This window comes from Quercus lobata, chromosome 1 (assembly GCF_001633185.2).
Source record: "Quercus lobata isolate SW786 chromosome 1, ValleyOak3.0 Primary Assembly, whole genome shotgun sequence".
Classification (NCBI taxonomy): Eukaryota; Viridiplantae; Streptophyta; class Magnoliopsida; order Fagales; family Fagaceae; genus Quercus; species Quercus lobata.
The window spans coordinates 36,235,199-36,251,079 of NC_044904.1; the positions used below are offsets into that span (position 1 = coordinate 36,235,199).

General features: G+C 40.5%; 1 protein-coding gene across 1 annotated transcript; it reads left to right on the forward strand.

Annotated features, from left to right (window-relative positions):
- Window positions 1-6,012: 6,012 nt before the first annotated feature.
- LOC115953191 lies at window positions 6,013-14,055 on the forward strand. Its single transcript, XM_031070727.1, has 5 exons — window positions 6,013-6,333; window positions 6,548-6,762; window positions 12,405-13,059; window positions 13,141-13,517; window positions 13,623-14,055. Exons 1-5 carry the CDS (start codon window positions 6,013-6,015, stop codon window positions 14,053-14,055), a joined length of 2,001 nt encoding a protein of 666 aa, XP_030926587.1.
- Window positions 14,056-15,881: the final 1,826 nt, after the last annotated feature.

Below are 15,881 nucleotides of genomic sequence, written 5' to 3' on the forward strand. Positions count from 1 at the left end.
TTGACTACAAACTTGGTTGTCACTAAAAAATTAATATAATTATATATTTTAAAAGTCTAATTATTGAATTTTATATTTTTTATATTTTTAACACATATGTCAAATTTCGTGTTAATCGGATGTTATGTACTATTCGATTCTATTTGTTTGTTTAGACCCCTGTACACTTAGATTGTTTAACCTATTTAATTAACCAAGTTGATACTTAGGTTTACTATTTAGATTTAGGTTAAACACAAACAATCATATCACTAAGTGCGGAAAAATAAATAAGACAGCAATATGATGACTTAGGAAAACTAATGTAACTGTCAAATTTCAAGGTAAAAAATCTAGAGAGGATTTAACCTAATTTATCCTCAAGGCAACAAATTCACTATGATAGAATGGAAGTTTTACAATAGATTTAAACCCTAAATCTAAAGTTACCTCTTGTAGTACTTACTCACATGACCACATGTAGCTTCGAATCCATAGATTCTTCTATTTGAATTTGTCGCACATAAACACTCACGCTTGTGACTTTGAGATCCCACTCAAAGACTTCGGATCATCAACTATGTATGATCTTGTTGCATCAACTTTAGATCAACTGGTTCTAATAATGTGTAGATTGAATTTTGGTAGTGACTTTGAAAGGAGAAGGCACAATATCTTTTAGATCTCCAAAAGGACCTTCAAAGTCATAACAAAACATGCCTTAGGGTTTCCTTTAAATAGTATGGGAAATAGATCTGAAACCCTAATCACTTAATGGGCTTAATTAGGCCGAAATTAAAATCTGCAGAATTTGCATCTCGATTGGTCGAGCCTTCTTCTCGATCTTTCGAACCTAGCATGTTTTGAATTCTTGAACCTGCGGTTTCCTTTTTCTTGTATTTTGATTTGTAGTACCTTGAACATTGTCTAATCATACCTATAGACTTAGGAATCTATATCTATACAAGTTTATGTTCATGGTTTGTCAATTGTTCTAAAATTTTAGAACCTAATAGATTCGTAAACTTATTTTTTATGCACAATTTTAAACTATAAAAACTTGAAATTTAAATATTTGATTGATGACATAACTATTGAAGCATAAAAGATATAAGAAGAAAATGTAATGCAACGGTGGATTTGTCAAAATTCATATCTAATAAAAGGATATTAAAACTTTAGTGCCATTATGTTCCTATGATGTTGAGTGGCAAGAAAATGATTAGAAGGTAGATTGGAGCATTATAATACAAGATACTGATAATCATGCCATATTTCCTAGTTTTAGAAAACCACAGTAGGCAATGTATGTTTGTATATTTGATTTAGGTGTTCTGTTAAAGTTTGAAAGACTGTATATTGAATTGCATATAATAAAGTACAAGGGTCTATCTTATATATAGGTAAATAATATGTGATGTACAAGTAACCTACAACTTTGAATCTAAGCCAATTAAGCTTATATTTTAACAGTATTCTAACATGTTTGATGTTAAAAGCATAAATGTTGCTCCAATTTAAAACATAACAAATGTGATAGGCCAAAAATGAATTGACCCCTTGTGATAAATTAACCAATTAATTTAGCCAAGTGAATTAATTAAGTTAATTAATATGCAAACGCGTGGTAGTACAAACAAATCACCAAATAACTAAATATGAAACGGAAAATAAATTGACACAATGATTTGTTTATAAATGGGGAAAACCAACACGGCAAAAACTCTACCGGGTGATTTTAAGGTCACCACTCTTGAAATTCCACTATTATCACAACAAGAGATTACAAGTAAAGGAATCTTAGTACCTTATACCAACCTACGGTTAAACCCTTATCCCAATACCCAATTGGACTTGTTTTGTAGTGACAATTTCTCCTTTCGATGCACGGCTCCCAGTACGTGTCTAAACAATTGCATAGATCCCAGTACGCGACTTCAATCACCAATTAGAGAAATTTTTTCGCTGCAAAGTTCTTTAGTTCATCCCAATGATAAAGATCAAGAAGATGCTTGGTCACAAAACCCTACGATGCACAAACACAGCAACTTTTTCACAAGAATGATGAACTAGGGCAAATTCAGTCCCCGGTCACAATTTGCTTGAACAAACTTTTGCTCAACACTTGTGCAACTTGTGAGCTTTTTGACGGCCCTTAAAATAATCCTTTTATATGTCTAGAGTTGTGAGAAAAGAAGGCCTAAGCACATAAACACAGATTGGAGTCAAAATAGAACTGAAATTCTGTTTTTCATAAACCTCGACAAATACCTTATTTGTTGAGCTACTGTCTAGTCACGAGACTGAACAGCTCTTTAAGCTCAATAGATGGCTAGCTATTGAGCTTTAATGATAGGCACTTTTCAGCTTGAATCTTGGACAGACTTGCATGGCTTCAACACTTGATCTTGAAACAAAATTTCTTGAAGTATTAAACACATCCTAGATCTATCCAAATACAAGTAAAGCGCATTTTGTCAAAGGATTAGCCAATTACATAAAATAGTGACATATGTTTCTAACAAGTAAATCACATATGTCCTAACAAAATGATTGCACCAGTCTATCGGCCGTTGGAGCAATAGTTGCTAACTCTTTCTCAATTGCTGCAATTTCTCTGTATCTCTTTGTTGGCAATAGTCTTACTATGTTGCAATTTGCATGATGCATCTCTTGTGAGTGTGTGTGTGTGCGTGCGGTGTGGTAGGCTTGCTAGACTCTTTGTTGTGGGAATATTTGTCTTTAGATCATGTGCACGTTGTACATTGTGAACTGTCCACTAATTCATCAACTTGGACCACAATTTGAAGGCCCCACCAAAAAGAAAAAAAAAAAATCCACAAGGATAACTTTTGAGAAAAAAAAAATTTTGCCACAATTTTAACATGGTAAACCATGAATGATGGCAAAAAATTATGATTAATGTAAAAATAATAAATAATTAATGACAATTAGACACATAAAATAGTTATGAATAATGGTATAGTAAAAGTATGGTCCTAAAATTACTAAATTTCTGATCATGGAATGGAAAGCAATGCCAAAAAACCCAATTGAAAAAGTTTGGCTATTAAAATGGGACCTATCGTGTTTACCATAATCAATTGAAAAAGCTTTTCTTGTAGTTCTTCTTCCCTCCACTTTCAACTACTTTAGTCTTGATCTCTCTCATTTATTTTTTAATACAAAATTTGAGTCTTGATCTTTTAGTTTTAGATTTCAGGGGACGTAGTGCATAAAATTATGAGAGGTGACCACATTAAAGGATAGTGGTACGAACATTTAGCCACGGTAGTGATTGCGTTTTGGATAGAATAAGCAGTCAAATTGGTGGTGTGGTATAGTTGTGTGCACTTGTTGTGCTATATAGGTGGTGCGAATTTACTGTATTTGTTTTATTGTAAAATTTGGTCAAATCCAAAAATATTTTTCATTGATCGAAATATCATTTGTAAAATTTTATAAAAGAAAAAATTAACAAAATATTTTACATAAACACACAATAGCTCTCCCCCAGCTAGTTGTTGGGTCACCAGGTGATTGGGAGTTGGGACTGTCACTCCGGTAGTTAGGAGGCATCGGTTTTGATTATTTTGTGCTTGAAATTTTTTTTATCACATCAAACAATTGAAAACATAATATGAAAGTTCAAATATGCGTATAAACACCCTTGAACGTTTAGACCCCCAAATAACAACTAAACCAATTCAAGCATTATGTCAAACAACAAGTGTGCGGAAAATTAACATAAACTATGATATGGAATTGGAATAAACTATCTAAGCCAAATTAAAATCATAACCCACAGCAGATAATAAAAGGCAAAGATAAGAGGGAAGGAAGATGCAAACACAAAGACAACACGCGATGTGTTATCGAAGAGGAAACCGAAGCCCTCGGCGTAAAACCTCTCCGCTGCCCTCCAAGCGGTAAACAATCCACTAGAAAATATAGTTGGGATACAGGGACAGCAATAGACCCTCCAAGCCTAATCTACCCAATGCACCTAAGCCCTCCAAGTTTCTTGCTCCAACGAGGTTGCGCCGAACCTTTTTCCTTTTTAGCTTCCCGGATTCCGCTACTAGACCGTAGCATCAACCAATGAAGATTGGTTCCTTCCTAACTGCTTCCCAGAAATCCAAACAGCTCTCTCACAGTGATGATTATGGTGAGAACAAGGTTTGGTAAAATGCCTCTTAAGGATTTGACAATGGAGAGGAAGAGAGTTGAGGAATTTGAAGAGACTCTAATGTATAGATTGTGGGTGAATCAATCTTGTTTTTCTTTAGGGTTTCTCTCTCAAAATTCTCTCTGGAAGCTCTCTTACAATCGTGGGTAAAAGGGGTATTTATACTGGAGTGGGAGAGGAATGTGAAACGTTAGGTTTTACAAAACAGGGGTGGCTCGCGGCTTGACTAAGTCGCGAGATCCAGTCGCGATATAACCGTATGGCCAGTTGTCCTGTTTTGTCCTGTAGTGCTCCAGCTAGCATGACTGTTCACCTTCCGGCATGCTTGGCACGTGTGCTGCGTTTGGCGGCTTGCAGCCGCGAGTCACCCGCGAGGCCAAGCCGCGAGTCTCTGTTTTCTTGTATACTCTTGAACAAACTTCACTCTATCTCACTCACTACCCTTACATCAAACCCACCTAAATACAGGGTTACTAAATGCTGAAATACAAGCAAATTTGGCACGGAATAAAGCCAATAAGATGGTTGAATAAATTCAACCTTACATAATACAATGAAACCACGTAGAGTAAGTTCTATCAACATTTTCAGAGCAAGTACTCATTTCATTGCTTCATGATGAAAATTTTTTGTTGCCTTATTCAATGTTTAAACCATTCAATTTCATTGTGAAGGATGTTTAAACCATTCAAATTTGGTTGGTATGGTAGAAATATTTCATTTTCCAACTAGCAATATACTTTCAAGAATTTCTTATGTCACTGCAACGCATGGCATCCGCAATGGTATACTAATTGGGGTCGCTCTCTAGTGGGCGTGGCTTTCATTGAACTAAAGTAATAGAAAATATCTAATGCATTGAGTATGGAAAATGACTGTTTTGTCTCCTAAACTGATTATGTATCTGAATTAATCAACTTATGTTAATTACTAGTTATGTAATCAAGGTTTTAACTTGTTAAATGTCACAAGCCAGTAAGTCGCCAATAAATAAATTAATACACATGAACCCGAATTGGTGACGAAATGAAAAATCACCATTGGAGTACAGCCTTATCCCAACAAGAAATTCACTAATAGAATTAAACTTTTACAATCTAAGATAAACTCTTATACCTGGACTCTTTTCAGTAGATAACTTAATGACAAGACCCAACAATTAACTCCAATTCCAATCTAAACTCTTCTATTATGAACACCTTTCACGAGTTGCGTTCGTGCTCTCAGTCAAGCCCTCTAATTAATTCCTAAGACTACCTTAAAGGTTTCAACTCCACAACAACAATTGGGACTAGCTCTGTGGCTTTTTAGCTTTTTCTGACCACCGAACATTATCATTCGATGGAGAATGACATTTTGAATTCACGGGTTGGTGTAAACTAGGTTTAACGGGTTGGGTGGCAAAATACAAATTCAAAATACAAATTCGATCGAACGAGCATTAGAATATATCGAAGGATTATTGAAAGCTTCAGTTTCTTTCTCTTTGAGCTGCTGCTCGGATTCTTAATCTTAATCTTTGATCACTCATTACTAGGGGTGGCAAAATAAGCCGATACCCATTTGTCCACCCAAACCCATCCAATCATTAATTGAGTTAAATGGGCATCAACCCAATTAGACCCAGTGATTATTGGGTTTTAACTAAAAACTCATTGAGGCCCATTTAACCTAGAAACAATATACCCAAATTCAACCCAGCCTTTATCATAAAAAAATAAAAAAATAAAAAATAAATAAAAAGCCCTCAGATGTTTCAATATTTTCATTTTCCTTCATTTTCTCGGCCTCCAAACACTTCTCTCTCTCCTCTTGCTTGCTCTCTCTAGCTCTCACAGAGAACAATGAGGCACAGAGACCACTGCCAAGAGAACCACTTCTTCGACAACTCTTCCTGTGAGCCCTCATCGCGTCAAGCCACCCTCCGTCTTCGATTCTCCGACACCGACTCTCTCTATGTCGTCACTCTCAAGGCCAAAGCCATTATCGTCGATGGTGTCAGCCGCGTCGAGGAGGATGAGGAACTGTTGGACCCGTCAATCAGAAGAGACTGCATGGCCAAGCCGAAGAAGATTCTTTCAAGCGCAGTAGAGTCTAGGGTTTTGAGGAGGGTGAAGGAGGAGTTTGGGGTGCTAGGGTTTGTGGGGTTAGGAGGGTTTGGGAATGTGAGCTGATATCTTCCAAGTGAGTCCGAATCATTGCAGTGTGGTAGAGATTCCAATCGTAGCTCAAGATTTGACCGCCATGAGCGATCCAGATTGATTCGTTGTTAGCGGTGGCAGTGAACGCCGAGGGAAGTCCTTTGGAGGTAGGATGGATGGTGGAGACGGTGGAGGCATCGATTCCAGCAAAAGGAGGAGGAGATATCGCTGACTTGAGATGCGATTCGATGCCGTGTATGAATGGAAAGGTTTGAAATTGGAGGTGGATGAGAGTGATTTCGAGTTTAGGACTCTGTATGAGATTGAATGCGAAAGTAGTGATCTTGAGAAGGTCAAGAAATTGATCGAAGAGATTGGAATTTTCTTAGGAAAGTTAAAGAGGGAAAAGGGAATCCAAGAAAATGTTGGGGTTTTCACTTTAATGGCATTTTGGTAATTTTGATAATTGGTAATTGGGTGAGTTGGGGTTTACCCATAATAATTGGGTTGGGTTGGATTTGGGTTAGAAGCAATTAGTTAAATGGGTTTTAATGGGTAAATGAGTTTTATATACCCAAACCCAATTATGCCCACCCCAAACCCACCCATTTGAGACCCCTACTCATTACAGACTCTATTAAGATTACAATGTAATAGAATTTGCAAATCCAAAACCTAACAAGTATATATACACCCTTTCATATATATATATATATATATATATATGAGATCCATATACGCATCAATCACACATATATGTGAGATAAGTATATACATCTGTTGATACCGTATTTTGTCCGGCCCCGATTCACACGTAAAAACAAATGCCAAACTTTTAAAAAAAAAAAAAAATTGAAAAAAAGGAGCAAAATTACAAGTTTCAAAGAAAAAAAGGGTAAAAAATGAATACAACATGATCAGATAGTGGATCAAAGGGTCATAACATTTAAAATCTCTTTTGATAGCAATTGAGGCCAAGTCCCTAACTAGGTATGGTCAAAAAGTTGACTTTTTGATTCAACCTTCGGATCAAGTTGAATTTTGGGCCGTATTGTAGGGCATATTTTTCCCTTTGAAAAGATATTTTACGGGCCAAAATTGGAGTTGAAACAGATGACATATCACCAAAATACCAAAAACCCTAATAAAATCGCACAATAAATTGTACCGATTGGGTAGGAATTGAAGCAATTCAGCTAAAACATCTTGAATAATGAGGTCTTAAATACCTCTCATAAAAAGGGCTTGATGATATCTACTCCGGATTGGAAGATACAAATTTTTTAAGGAAAAACGTCACATAATTTTTAAGCACTGCGTCATCTTCCTTCCGGATGTCATATCTCAAAGACCGTAGCTCCAAATCTTGCAACACTAGGACCATTGGAAAGTAGACATCCAGAGCTTTCCAAGAATACAAAGTTTGAAGAAAACAGAGCTTAGAAGGGCCCCCAAAAAGCTATGCGAAAATCAGACCAGAAATCGAGAAATAACAAAATAGCCCGATGAGGATACACTTCACCTAGCCCCCATTTTCCTCATTCCTCCTATAAGCACAACCTTTTTTTTTTTTTTTTTTTGGTGTGTGTGTGTGTAAAAAATAGAGAAATTTTTGGTAAAAAATAGGGAGAAATAGAGAAATAGAGTTGAAAAATTCTGAAAAATCTTAAAAAATTCTGAAAATTTTTTCTCTCTCCTCTCTCTCTCTAGGAAACCCTTTACAAAAAAAAAAAAAGAAGCTTCTTTTTTTTCTTTTTTTTGGTTGTAATTTGCTAGGTAAGCTTGTAGGGATGGGGTAGTTTTTCTATAACTACACTGTATGGGGGTTGGTCCCGGGGTCGTTGGGCCTTGGAACTTGGTCTTGTAGAACTATACAAGAAAGGGCCCTAGGCCCGTTGGGCCTTGGGCCCTGAACTAGAGATACAACGCTTGACCCCCTCCCCATTGGACTTAAGACCTTGATCCAAGCATCCCTTTGAGACTCACCGTGAGCCCAATAAACATAACGGGACCATTCAACCCTAAACGTCAAAAGTGAACCACTCCTGATCAAAATTATCTTGGCCGGGTGTGTGGTTGCTCGGCAGAATGATGACTTAGCTTCCCAGTATTGCCTTAAGAAATATTGCTGCCGAACAGGCTTTTTCGAGGTTGGAATCAGTTCCGATGCCACTACCACCTTACCCACCTGAACACCCACCTAAAGACAATGGAATTGGACCTTCTTTTGCACTAATAGAGGGAAATAATCATAACACCTCCACTTATCTAAAGCTATAAATAGAGGGATTATGGGAGAAAACGGGGTTAGCAATTTTGGAGAGAAAAGAGCAGTCACTTTGAGAGAGAAAGTGACTCTATGAGGTAGAGAGAAGGGTTTGAGTAAACAGGAGTATATTCAGGCTGTTGAGCATAGGACTACCCACAGTAGGAAACCCAAAAGCCCACAAAAAAATAGATTATGAGCCCAAGTAGAGGTTAAGCCCAATAGCCATACATTGGGTACGCATAATTGGCGTCATCTGTGGGAATCTCCTACAAAATTGTGGTTCGACCGAGACTCACGCTCGAGAAAAGTCTGAAAGACATTCAGGGAGTTATGCTGAAAGTGGGTTTGAGGGGTCTTCTTGGGGATCCACTGGCGGGAAAGAAGGCAGAAGAGACGCGAAGATAGGGAGTATGAGGAAGGGCAATCCGGCCTTGGCGAAGGGTCGTTTTAAACATATCGAACAATGTCCTGCGCTTTAGGGTGCAATCGCTTCAATAGAAGGGATGAAGAGCTTGAGCAAAGGGACGAGGAACTTGAACGTCTTCGTAGGTTGGTGAGGGATTTGGAGTTGCAAGCAAGAGGTAGGCATCAGAGAAAGGACCACCAGGACCGAGGAGAAAGGTTGGCTAGTGTAGAGGACCACCGTGGAGCAGGTTCCCATCAATTCGGGTCTTATCGACACCGGGATCGCTCACGTGAATATGTAGACTAGGATTCGATTTCCTCGAAGGAGAGGCGACCCCGAAATGCGGCCATGGATGCTATGAGCCACGCATTATGTCGAGTTGCTTGATCACTGTTTTCAAAGGACATTGAAAGGGCACCTATGCCGAGCAGATTTACACGGCTGCTGTTTAATTCTTATGATAGAAAGACAGACCCAATGGAGCATGTAAGCCATTATATTCAAATGATGTCTTTGCACACTCATAATGATGCACTGATGTGTAAAGTTTTTCCCTCAAGCCTTGATCCCACTGCTTTGAGATGGTTCAATGGGCTAAGGAAAGGCTCAGTTCACAGTTTTTCTGAATTGATTCAAGAGTTTGGTATTCGGTTCATGACTTGCAGCCTAGTTCAATAGCCCGTTGACGCGTTGCTCTCAATGAAAATGGAGGCTGAAGAAACCTTTCACAATTATGCTAGCTGGTACTGGGAGCTGTACAACGAGATCGGCAGAGGTAATGAAAAAATTGCGGCTAGTACTTTTTGGATGGGGTTGCCCGAGGACTCCAAACTACGGGACTTGTTGATGAGGAGGCCTCCCGAGGATATGAGGTAGTTGATGAGGCGTATTGAAAAATATAAACGATTGGAAGATGATCGATTATAGAGCAAAGGCAAGGCCCCGGCCATAAATCATCCTCGGCATATCGGTTTACAATCCAGGCCCCAAAAAGATTTGAGGATTCAAGAGCTGGGGCCACAGATGAGGGAAGTGAATGTAGCCTTCAAGGAGCCGGTGCACAGGATTGTGGATCGAATCAAGAATGAGCCGTACTTCTGGTGGCCAAACAAGATGGGGGGTGACCTTTCAAGGAGAAATCAGAATCTGTACTGTACTTATCATAGGGACAAGAGGCACACCACCGAATAGTGTAGAGTGTTAAAAGATCATTTGGAGCAATTAGTGAAGGTGAGGTATTTGAAAGAGTTTGTAGTGGACTCTAGGAATTAGGAAGCTGGGCAGGGTGCTCAACCCCTGCGGGAATCCTCTCCCGCCCCCTTTGGGGGTAATAGAAGTCATCCATGCTGCCCTAAGGGGCTCTCAAATGTCTAAGAGGAGGGGGGTGTTGGTTGTGGTATCGGTGGAAGACAGCACAGGTGAGCAGCCTTTAGAGAAGAAATTGAAGTATACTTGGGAGCCCATTGCCTTCAATGATGATGATCTGGGAGGCACGATTCAACCGCATGATGATGCCTTGGTGGTTGCAGCCCGAGTAAACGGTTACATAATAAAGAGAGTGTTGATAGATTAGGGGAGTGGTGCCGAGGTGATGTATCCCGACTTGTTCAAAGGGCTCGGCCTGAAGAATGAAGACCTCTTTAGGTACGATACACCCTTGATGGGGTTTGACGGCCGTATGGTGATCCTAGAAGGGCAGATCTCACTTTCCGTAAATATGGAAGGTAAGGACGTGATGGTAACATTCATAGTGGTCGCTTCTTTCTCCCCGTACACTGCGATCCTAGAAAGGCCATGGACTCATGCCATGGGGGCTGTACCGTCCACCCTACATGTAAAGGTCAAGTTCCGCACTGAGTAGGGAATTGCCGTAGTAAGGGGCAATCAACAAGTAGCCAGGTAGTGCCTGGTGGTCGTAGTTGACCAAGGAATCAAGCAAAAGGAGTCAACTGAGGAGACTCCCTTATAGCAATTACGGGAACCCCAAGTGGAAGTGGGGACTAGCTGTGCTGAGGACTTGGTAAGAGTGAAGTAATTGCTGGATGACGACAGAAGTTTTCTGATTGGAGCAAGTGTGAAGGACGAAGAGAGGGTAGAAATGTTGCTTTTTCATGTACAGAACGTAGACATGTTCACTTGGAGCCTGTATGAGATACCTGGGGTTGACCCCAGGTTCATAGTTCACAAGCTCAACATGGATCCCTTGTACCTCCCAAGATGTAGAAGCCAAGGAGATCGGCTAAGGGGCACGTCGATGCTGTCAGGCAAGAGGTCAAGAGGTTGAAGGATGCCGGGGCTATAAAGGAGATTTTCTTCCTGGAGTGGCTTGCGAACACCATGGTGGTAAAAAAAAAAGAAAAAAAGAAAAAAAAAAAAGAATGGTAAATGGAGTGTTTGCGTTGACTTTACTAACCTAAATCGAGTGTGTCCAAAGGATCCATTTCCGATGCCAAAGATTGATCAGCTGGTAGATGCCACCTATGGGCACCTAAGGATGAGCTTTCTGGACGCTTTTCAGGGTTATTATCAGATTGCCTTGGCTACCGAGGACCAAGAGAAGACAGCATTTATAACCCCTGATGCTAACTATCACTATACCGTGATGCCGTTCGGGTTAAAGAACGCCGGGGCCACGTATCAACGGATGATGACGAGAATGTTTAGGGACAAGATTGGGGGTACAGTTGAGGTGTACATTGATGACATGGTGGTGAAAAGCAAATAGGAAATGCAGCACATTGATGATCTCAAAAGGGTGTTTGAAGTACTTCGATAGCACAGGCTACATCTCAATGCTGATAAGTGTGCTTTCGGGGTGGGGGCTAGCAAGTTCCTAGGGTACTTGATCACTAACCAAGGAATAGAAGTCAATCTTGACCAAATTGAAATAGTGAAATGTCTTAAACCGTTGAGCAATCCAAAGAAAGTCCAAGTACTGACCAGCATGTTGGTTACCCTTAATCGGTTCATTTCCAAGTTCTCCGACCGTTGTCGACCATTTTACTAGCTTTTAAAGAAGTGAAAGGGATTCCAATGGAGTGAGTGTGAAAGAGCCTTTCAGGAGCTGAAAGAATATTTGGTGCGAGCACCAATGTTGACAGCTCCAGAACCCAGGGAGGATTTATTCATGTATCTCTCAGTATCTGAGCACGCCGTAAGTGTCACGCTCTTGAGAGACCAGGGAGTACAATAGCCAGTATACTACATCAATAAAACCCTAGTTGATGTCGAGACAAGATATTTTCCCTTGGTGAAGTTGGTGCTAGTGCTGGTGCATGCTACGCGAAAGTTACCCCATTACTTTCAAGCTCACACCCTTTACGTGTTGACCGAGCATCATTTGCAGTCATTATTGAAAAGATCTGATTGCACGGGAAGAATAGCTAAGTGGGGAACTTGGTTGGGTTCTTTTGATATTAGGTATAAGACAAGGAGTTCGGTGAAAGGTCAGGTTCTAGTTGATTTTGTTCCAAAGTTTTCCTCGAGAAGGGGGAAGGAGATGGTCTGCCCTATAGAGATAATCCCGTGGAAGGTATTCGCGGACGGTGCATCCAGCACATTAGGAGCCGGGGTTGGGATCGTCGTCATCACCCTAGAAGGAATAAAATTGGAACATTCCTTTAGATTAGGCTTTAAGGTCTCCAACAACGAAGCCGAGTATGTGGCCTTGCTGGTCGAGTTGAGAGTTGTATCAGATCTGGGTGTTAAGGAGGTAAAAGTCTATTTAGATTCTCGATTGGTGGTCAATCAGGTACAAGGAAGCTTTGAGGTCAAGGATCCCCAGATGATGGAGTACTTACTGTTGGTGAAGCAAACAATGGACTGCTTTCCAAGCGTCAAAGTGGTTCAGGTGGCAAGGGGGCAGAACCGGCACATTAACTCTTTGGCCACGTTGGCGTCATCATCAATTGATGGAATTCCTCGATTAATAAAAGTGGAGCTGGTAGCAGAATTAAGTATCAGTGCAGGATTAGGAGTCTCATTGGTGGCAACGATTGAGCCGTGTTGGATGGATTCGATCATCAACTTCTTAACCGAGGATCGGGTACCAGCTGATGAGAAGGAAGCAAAAAAAGTACGCTAGACAGCTGCTCGGTATTGGTTGTCTGTCGATCGTATGCTATATCGAAGATCTTTTGATGGGCTTTACCTGCAGTGTTTGCACCCCAGCAAGATTGAGGAACTCCTAGCCGAGCTATATGACGGGCTATGCGGCAGTCATGTGGGGGGATATTCATTAGCTCACCGAGCAATGACTCAAGGATTTTGGTGTCCACGAATGCAAAAGGATGCTAACGAGTATGCACGAAAATGTGAGCAATGTCAAAGGCACGCCCCTATGATCCACCAACCAGTAGGGAACTTGAATCCCATTAGTAGCCCCTGGCCCTTTGCGCAGTGGGGGCTAGATATCGTTGGTCCATTCTCTCAGGCAATAGGAAACCAGAGGTTTGTCCTAGTAGCCGTAAATTACTTCACCAAATGGGCAGAGGTAGAGGCGTTGGTGAACATCCGGGATGTGGATGTTAAGAAGTTTGTATGGAGGAATATAGTGACGAGATTCGAGGTACCGGAGTCCCTAGTGTCAGATAATGGGTTGTAGTTTGACAGCAAAGCTTTCTGAGAGTTTTGCGGCAGCCTTGGCATCACAAATTGGTATTCCACCCTGGCATATCCACAGAGCAACAGTCAAGCCGAGGCCACCAACAAGGCCGTTGTGAACAGGTTGAAGAGGAGGTTAGAAGGTGCTAAGGGCAGGTGGGCAGAGGAGTTGTCCAATGTTCTATGGGCATACCTAACTACCCCGAGAAGGTCCACAGGAGACACCCCGTTCTCCTTAACATATGGAGCGGAAGCAGTCATATCGACAGGGGTGAACTTGTGCAGTGCCCAAGTTTCAGGATTTAGCCTCGTCAAGAATTCAGAGTTGATGCTGAAACAGTTAAACTTGTTGGAAGAATCCTGGGAATTAGCAACTATATGGCTGGCAGAATATCAGCAAAAACTTGCTCGGAGATACAACAAGAACGTGAGGAAAAGGGAGTTTGGAGTGGGGGATTCGATACTTTGAAAGGTAGTGGGGAATACATGGGACGTTAATGCAGGGAAGTTGGGAGGTACTATATAGAGTTACTGCCATTGCAGGCACAAAGGCGTATTATTTGAAGGATTTGGATGAGAGACCTCTTCCACGGCCATGGAATGCCCACAATCTGAAGAAATTCTACCATTGATTATCAGTACATGGGGGTACATATTGAGTGTAATGTTATGTATGTGTATTGTTAATTAATACAAAAGTGAAGTCTATCCATGCAGGTGTATTTGTACTTATAATTCTATCGTTGCTAACTCATTAGTCCCAGTCAATATACGCAAAGAGGGCTAAGGCAAACTATTCTAAGGACAGAAACCTGTCCTCGGTTCAACTTTCGTCACTGAGCAGGTGGAAACCTTGCACTAAACTATTTTAAGGACAGAAACATGTCCTCAGTTCGACTTTCGTCACCGAGCAGGTGGAAACCTTGCAACCTTGTACTAAACTATTCTAAGGACAAAAACCTGTCTTCGGTTCGACTTTCGTCACCAAGTAGGTGGAAACCTTGCATTAAACTATTCTATGGATAGAAACCTGTCCCCGGTTCAATTTTCATCACCGGGTGGGTGGAAATTGTATGTCAAATTACTCCAAGGATAGAAACCTGTCCTCGTGTCGTTTCTCAATCACCAGGCAAGTGAGAACCTAATTTTAAATTTTATCTAACAGCAATCTACTTCTCGGCTAGATCTTCATCGCTGAACAGGAGGGAACTTTACATTGAGTTACTCCAAGAATTGAAGCAAGCTTCCCAGCTCTATTCTAATCACCGAATACATAGAGATTACGTTAAATTATTCAAGGGGCTAAAACCAATTTCTTGGGCACAACCCACATCAAGGGGAAGGAAATTACCCTACATTTTACTAAAGAGTCAACGTATGTTAAATTTAGTTATTATCGCCGAGGAGCCAATTCTTTCTAGACATAGGAGATCTTTTCCAGGCCGGTCCCGACCACCATACATGCTTAGATATTACCCGACCCTTTGAAGATAAATAAGAAAGTAGTTTCGATCACTGATTAAAGGCAAATCGGGATCAAACTGCCCGATCATTTGAATATGTGTATGTTTAAAAGAGAAATGCAATCAAAGAATATGACTGAAATAATAAATTAGTAGCAAACATTCATAAGCACAATTAAAGCAAGTGAATAAAAATTAAACCAATGTTTTGTCACCACAACCCGGTGACTATAGGTAAATAAAACTTAGAAAAATAAAAGTTAAATCATTGTTCTGTCACCACAACCCGGTGACTTAGGGCAAACCAGAGAAATAAAAAAGACAGGCAAACATGAATTAAATAAATAAAGACTAGTTAAAAATGTAAATATCAAATGGAAGGATCATTGTGCGGGAGATGGGTGCTTCGTCGGCTTGCTGGCCGGGGACGTCCTCGGTTGGTGGCTGCGGGACTTGAGTGTCTTCGATAGTATTGAGGTTGCCAGTAGCCTCTAGATTAACATGAGCGTTATGGGGTGCCTAACACCTTCCCCTCACCTAACCAAACTTCCGAGTCCATGATCTTAAGTTCGAGAATTTTTAGTTTGCCTTAGCTAATAAACCCTTAAAATTTGGTTTAGATAATTAGGCAACTTAAAATGAATGAGGCCCCTAGGTGACCAATCACACCTAATATAAAACCAATGGTTGGTGGCGACTCCTAAAATAAAAAAATGAAAAAGGGACTCACACACACTCCACCTAAAATCACAAACACACAAAGAGTCACATCGCCAAAAACCCAATGTGCGACCACCCTAAAGACACCTAGAGAGGAGCTAAAAATTTGAAA